The sequence below is a fragment of the Octopus sinensis genome, linkage group LG5 (genome assembly GCF_006345805.1).
Source record: "Octopus sinensis linkage group LG5, ASM634580v1, whole genome shotgun sequence".
In the NCBI taxonomy this organism is placed as follows: Eukaryota; Metazoa; Mollusca; class Cephalopoda; order Octopoda; family Octopodidae; genus Octopus; species Octopus sinensis.
Window position 1 is genome coordinate 10,357,299 of NC_043001.1, and position 7,500 is coordinate 10,364,798.

The 7,500-nt window shown below is 36.1% G+C and overlaps 1 protein-coding gene across 10 annotated transcripts in view; it reads left to right on the forward strand.

Moving 5' to 3' along the window:
• The window catches only part of LOC115212345 (nephrin-like), a 296,829-nt gene that overhangs the window by 77,382 nt on the left and 211,947 nt on the right, over window positions 1-7,500 (forward strand). For 9 of the 10 annotated variants that reach the window (XR_004999321.1, XM_036503157.1, XM_036503161.1 and 6 more), the window contains exon 1: window positions 2,080-2,128. The exons of the other annotated variant lie outside the window; for it this stretch is intronic. Coding sequence is in view for 8 of the 9 variants with exons in the window: in XM_036503157.1 (XP_036359050.1) it covers window positions 2,083-2,128 (46 nt within the window). In the remaining variant the exon portion in view is untranslated. Of the gene's footprint in view, window positions 1-2,079; window positions 2,129-7,500 lie in introns of those variants that run through there. 10 annotated transcript variants of the gene reach the window in all.

The following is a 7,500-nucleotide window of genomic DNA, read 5'->3' on the forward strand; positions in this document are numbered from 1 at the left end:
TAAAAAAAAAAGACTAGTCAAGTGCTGGGATCAATATAAGTGACTTACCTCTTCCCCACAAATTCCTGGTCTGTGTCAAAACTTGAAATCACCACCATCATCATCATCATACAAAAGCTATTACATGTTTATGTTTATTAAATTAGCTGGGAAATTATCTTGGGGGTAAGGTGAGAACAGTTCTCCTCCTCAAATCTTAAGAATTTTTCTTATGATTCTTGCAGAATACAGGAAGGCATTTTTCTGCAGGTTAACATAAGGTGTCTCAATTTCCGTATCCTTCAGCATTTTAGGTAGCAGCTGAGTGCACCAGTTGCCACTGGAACATTTTTCTCCTCCATGATCCACAATTGTTTCATCTCTAACTAGAACCTATGTCTCAATTTTTTGGTATCCACTTTATTATATGGTATTGCAAAAATTTATGATCTTACACTTTATTTTTTTCTCTCCTTTCCCTGGCAATCATATCTAGTCTCCTTTCTTTAAATGTTTGGTCAATCTCAGAAGAGAAATCCCACAAAATCCAGGTTCATGTTCACACCGCTTCCCCTTTGCTTTGAATCCACAAAACCAGCTAACATCCCAAAGCACTCTGTTGAATGAGATACAGTCATGCTTTTCAAGCTCCAATACTTTTTGTCATGAATTTCCCCAACCCTTTGGGATGTTTTTTACTTGATTTATGCGATCAGTTTGAAAAGGGGCTCACCAATTGCATCTGGGTTTCATTGTTTTTCACGTCAACACAACAATTAGCATGTTAAATGGCTTGGATTTTTTAAAACAACTCAAACTCAATTTTTCTCCATTAAAATTAAGATGGATTCAAATGAATCCGTAATAATATCTGAAGGAGAAAAGTACTAGAATAAAAGAATGAGTGAGTGAATGAGTGTAGCAGAAAAAGTTGAGGAAGAATGAGCTGATCCTTGTAGAATCCTTGAAAGTGATATTAGTATTGCTACCATGGTTTTAAAAGTGCATCTAATACAGATTTTTGAATGCAGCAACAGCAAAAGACTAAAAACAAGTCTTGTAAATGAAAATCAGTCACAGACTAAATGCTGAAAGTTATTGTGTCAGATCTATAAAATATTGTCCATATGACTGGCTTCCATGCCAGTGGCATGTAAAAAGTACCAACCGATCGTGGCCGTTGACAGCTTCCCCTGGCATCTGTGCCAGTGGCACGTAAAAAGCACCCACTACACTCACAGAGTGGTTGGCATTAGGAAGGGCATCTAGCCGTAGAAACACTTCCAGATCAGACTGGAGCCTGGTGCAGCCTCCTGGCTTCCCAGACCCCAGTCAAACCGTCCAACCCATGCTAGCATGGAAAACGGACATTAAACGATGTTGATGATGATTTTACACAATCTTTATTTTCCCACCTTGTATTTGATGATGAGGATTTACCTCATTCTGTCCACTGTTCCTCTCTCGTTTGGCTATTAAGATAAATACCAAAGAAATACAGGTTGTAGTCTACTGACTAAATAGACACTTGCACAAACTGTTGCATTCTGTATTGTTTAACCTTCTGAGGAGAAGCAATATGCTTGAAATTTCAAACTTCAAATTTTAAAGTTAGAGAAGTGAAGTGCAAAATGCATTTATGTACTTTGTAAACCAGGTCAAATAAAGCAGAACAACTTTAAGATAAGAACCACATTTTCGCAAGTAGTTTCAATATCATATCCACCACCATTATCCTATTTTCTTTTCTTTTCTTTTCTTTTTTTTTTCTTTCGTATATCTGAAGGGGATTATGCACATAGATTTGTATTAAATTGCTGAGTATTAGGATGAAGCAAACAGTCAATAAAAGTCTACTTTTGAAATGGGAAACTAATCTGTGCCGGTCTGTAAAACTAGGCTTTCCAGTTTTGATGCTGAATGTTGAATATAATGTTAGCTTTCCTTCGGAAGCATTTCAGGTGTGTCTGTCTTTAGAAATATGTGAAATTCAGGATACTTCTGTCATTTCTACTGTGAAATTATAGTGTAGATATTAAATAATAAGCCTTCTGTATAATACAAATGTAGCAATGATCATCGCTTCTATCAAGGGAACGTGCCATGTTGCCAAAAATGGATGCTAAAACTGGAAGTGTTGCTGATGATGGTGAATATTTTACTCAAGTCGTTTTACTAATAATATGTAAAAACTATGACATCTAACAAAATCGACTGCTTAAATATATGAAAGAAGAAAGGTAAATATATGTATGTGCACCATGTGTGCTTATGATTATATGCTGCATGACTCCTTGGAGAGTTGTACAATTAAGGCAAAACTAATAATTCATATGAATGTTGTTCGGTTCCTATTTGCATGAGGAAAGTGATACTGCAACATTGAGTTAAATGGAATGTATTTGTATGTGGTTGTTGTGGATATTGTGCAGTTCTTTAGGAATGATTTTTAAATGCAAGTGCTCTCATGAGTTATGTTTTAAAAGTTGTGTATGGCTAATCAACAGATTCTAGAAAGTTTTTCAGAGTTCAAATATATGTTTTTTTGCAAAACGATATTATTAGTGATTGTAAAAGGAAAGGTCTCTTTCAAAAACCATCTATTAAGAGTATATTGCAATTTTTCTTCTGATTTCATTTTGAAGATATTCCGCTTTTTTTTATGTTTCCAGTATCACACTGACACGGAAAGTAAACAAAACTTGATCTCATCCGCAAATAGAAATATATGGCTACATAAATCATAGGAGAAATATGCACTGAGATTGTATTTCTAAGTTTTAACTGATGAAAGCTACTTAGGAAGATATTTCAAATTGTGTGTATGTTTGTGTGTCCATATGGCCATATTCATATAAAAATATGTTTGCATATATTTAAACTAGGATATGAATGGACATTGGTGTACTACACAACACACACATATACATGAACATACAGTGATATACACGCAAGGATGCACACACAGTCCTGCCCAAACTAGTACTGCTACAAATTTCACCATATTCACAAGTATAATGGTACTCACAATGGTTTTGCATGTAATCATACACACCACACTGAAGGGTGTGTTCTTGTAAACTTAAGGAAAAAAAAGGAGTAAGAACCAATTACAATTGAGTCTATTTATTTCATTGCATAAGTATGGATTAATTGTTATTATAGCCCCGAGTTGGCTCTGATCAAGTAGTCTTATGGTACATAAGTTGTCAAGTTATAACATTCTCCTTGGTTTTCTTTTGCCAACTCCAGAAACTGTTTTCTTATACTCTTTTACTCTTTACTCTTTTACTTGTTTCAGTCATTTGACTGCGGTCATGCTGGAGCATCGCCTTTAGTCGAGGTAATCAACCTTCAGGACTTATTCTATCGGTCTCATTTGCCAAACCGCTAAGTTACGGGGACGTAAACATACCTGTTGAGCACTTGGGTTGATGTAATCTACTAGCACCCACACCGCCCTCAAAAATTTCAGACCTTGTGCCCATTGTAGAAAGAATTATTATTATTATTAAGGTGGTGAGCTGGCCAAATCGTTAACCTGCCAGGTGAATTGCTTAGCAGTATTTTGTCTGCCACTACGTTCTGAGTTCAAATTCCGCTGAGGTCGACTTTGCCTTTCACCCTTTTGGGGGTTGATGAAATAAGTACCAGTTATGCACTGGGGTCAATGTAATTGACTAGCTCCCTTCACCACGAAATTTCAAGACCTTGTGCCTAGAGTAGAAATAATTGTTATTCTGTAGTCTTATTTTTATTATCATTATTGCTATTTTCTTTGAGTTTTTCCAAGTTTATGGTAGAATTGTTTGGCAACCTCTTGGTAGACATCAACTGCAATTGACAGCAGAATAAGAGAATTCCTGATGCTATGAGGCAAGAAAGGATACTAATAGCAGCGATGTCATAGGCAACTTTTGTCTCATAAATCTGTTGAACATTGTGCTTAAGGTTTTGGCTAAAGGGTTAGCAAAGAAATTGGCACTTGTCATCAGTGGTCAGGTTGAGGAAATACCAACTTGCACAATCTCAAACTGGCTCTGCTATGACAACCTTCATTTCATGTGATACACCATGGACATTGTTAGGAATAAAACTGGCTTTGGTAGGTTTTTAATCAGTTTGGATCATTTGAAAGTTTTTTTCGTATGATCAGCCATCATTATTGGGAGGCCTTCCCAAAAGCAGTCACTTTCAAGGCGACGAGCTGGCAGAAACATTAGCATGCCGGGTGAAATTGTTAGCAGTATTTTGTTTTTCTTTATGTTCTGAGTTCAAATTCCACTGAGGTTGACTTCGCCTTTCATCCTTTCAAGGTCGATAATTTAAGTACCAGCTTTGTACTGGGGTCAATCTAATTGACTGGCCCCCTTCCCCAAAATTTTTGGCCTTGTGCCATGAGTAGAAAAGATTATTATTATTATTATTATTATTATTATTATTATTATTATTATTATTATCATCATCATCTCTCTTACACTATAGTTAAGTGGATTTCATTTAGTAGTTTGAGAGTATTTTCTGTTGTATATCATCCTTTTGATAGTTAGTATCACTACTTAGTATTACTTGACCTCTCTTTAGTGATACGTATATACACTGTATTACATGAGACGTTTTTTCACCTTTTCTTGTTTCTGGATCCCAGCTCTAGTGTCTCTGGATATTAAAATATTGATTATTTGCTCTTGTTAACAACATAACTTCTACTCTATGATGGAGCTCTGAAAGATTTTTAACATCCTTAGACCCAATTAAATGGACATGCTAGCATTTATACTATTTCTCCAGCCTTTTCTAATTACACTTTGCATATGATCCCAGTAGGGGTTCCTTACAACATTACCATGCTTTGTCATATATTCTTCTCACCTATTCGACTGCATTTCCATTGTTTTACCATACAGTATAGATTCATTAGTTTTATTTCTATGCCATACTCTTTACTCTTTTACTTGTTTCAGTCATGTGACTGTGGCCATTCTGGAGCACTACTTTTAGTCGAGCAAATCGACTCCAGGACTTATTCCTTATAAGCCTAGTACTTATTCTATCAGTCTCTTTTGCCGAACTGCTAAGTTACAGTGATATAAACACACCAGCATCGGTTGTCAAGTGATGACAAACACAGACACACACATACATATACACACACACACACACATATATATATATATATATATATATATACACACATATATTCGATGGTCTTCTTTCAGTTTCTGTCTACCAAATCCACTCACAAGGCTTTGGTCAGCCCGAGGCTATAGTAGAAGACACTTGCCCAAGGTGCCACGCAGAGGGACTGAATCCGGAACCATGTGGTTGGTAAACAAGCTACTTACCATACAGCCACTCCTACGTCTATATTTAATTTATTTTTCCTCTGCTCCAAAGATCAGTACTTGTGGTGAGATTTTCTTGGTTTTTGTAATGACCATTGTGAGAGAGAGAGAGAGAGAGAGAGAGAGAGCGAGTGTGTGTGTGTTATATTCAGCCATCTTTTTAATAAAAATTTTATGTATGAATGTTTTTGGTGACAGTTTTAGCTTTAGTAATTATCCAGACAAACTAAATATCTGTCTCGTCCTTTCTCCCTCTTCACTCTCTCTCTATATATGGGTATGTTGTATACATTGTATATACACATGTTAACATCATCATTCATTTTAATGTCCACTTTTTCATGCTTACATGGAAAAGTAGTATTCATTGACACAGATTTTTCTGTTACCATACACATGCACACGTGCACAAACACACACATGCATTTGGCTTCAACAAATAAGTTGGCCAAATGCACAGCTCTTAAAATTCATCTCTGGTTGCAGAACAAAATCTTACTAAATTCAAAATGACAGTTGTGAAAGCAATGTTCTAAACTCATGGATCACCAAATTAGTGTCACTTCATTATTTTGCTTTTTAAAATTTCTTGCAAATTTTTCAAAGTTGCGGTTGCACTTTATACATTTGGATATTTTTAAAACCTAAATTATGATTTGTGCTGCTCAACCATTCCCTCTCATGCACTTGTGCCTTAACCCCATCAGCTGGGTCTGCTTCCTAAGACCATAGTGAAATGGTAGTAATTGATGAAGAAACAAGTATACAGTAATCCCTCAGCTGTAGAGGCACAATGGCCCAGTGGTTAAGGCAGTGGACTCGCAGTCATAGAATCACGGTTTCGATTCCCAGCCCGGGCGTTGAGTTTTTATTGAGTGAAAACACCTAAATCTCCATGAGGCTCTGGCAGGTGGGTGGCAAACCCTGCGGTACTCTTTCACCACAACTTTCTATCACTCTTTCTTCCTGTTTCTGTTGTACTTGTATTTTGAAGGGCCAGCCTTGTCACACTCTGTGTCATGCTGAATCTCCCCAAGAACTACGTTAAGGGTACACGTGTCTGTGGAATGCTCAGCCACTTGCATGTTAATTTCATGAGCAGGCTGTTCCATTGATCAAATCAACTTGAACCTTCGTCGTTGTAACTGACAGTGACACGATTCAATCCCTCAACTAGTACAGGTGTTATGGTCCAAAACCTCCCACAGAAATAATTAAAATCTAAAAAATATAAATACCTATTGGCCACAGAAACCTGTGATATAAATTTACATATACTAGCCAGAAAAATCCGCGATGTACTGAGTCCACAGTAGGTGATATGATGAGGGATTACTGTATATATATAATGCCAGAAAATATGTCCTGTACATAGTAATTTTCTTTAATGAGAGTTGCTAAATAACCTTTGGGAATGACATGTTTAAGAACAAAAGTTAAGCATTGTAACTAACAATCATTTAACAAGTTACAAGAAAACCCAAAGTTAGTATCATGAGCATGTCCCCACTCAATATAAAAATACTTGCTATTTTCTCCTGCCAACCATTTTTTCGTTTCTATATTTTTAGTTTCTCTCATCTCGTGTTCAGTCTTAATTTAGCCTTCTGAATTTTACACTAGCTTATATGAATGTCTCTTACTATGTTATTTCCCTTCACTCAGAATGTTTATCACAACTAATTAGTTGTATCTTTCCCTTTTTAATTAGATATTCACATTGCACTGGCATCATTTTTGGTAGATTATTCCTTTTGAGTGTTTATGTATAAACTAACCTGTGTGTTTCACTTTTTTGACTTCCTGTATTATACTTGAAAAGTGGTATGGCTGGTGTGTTAATGACTAGGCTTTTACTTTTACCATTTTCCTGAAGTATTCCTTTCCAAAACTTCCCTTCGTGTCCGTTACCTTTATCCTATTTGTTATACCTAAGCATCTACAGCTTTCTCTAGCTACCTTTTCTATGGCTTCTTTATCTGCTAATTCTATTACATTGCTACCCACTATCAGCTCTTTTTTTATTATATAAACTCGATGCTTTCAAATCCCAAATTCTATCCGCCTATCTTCACTGAATCCATCAAGTGTCTTGTACTAAACTGTCTGTTTGATGTCCATTCTTTACAAACAATTTCAGGTCATCCATAAAGAGAATGGGATTTACTTAATGTTG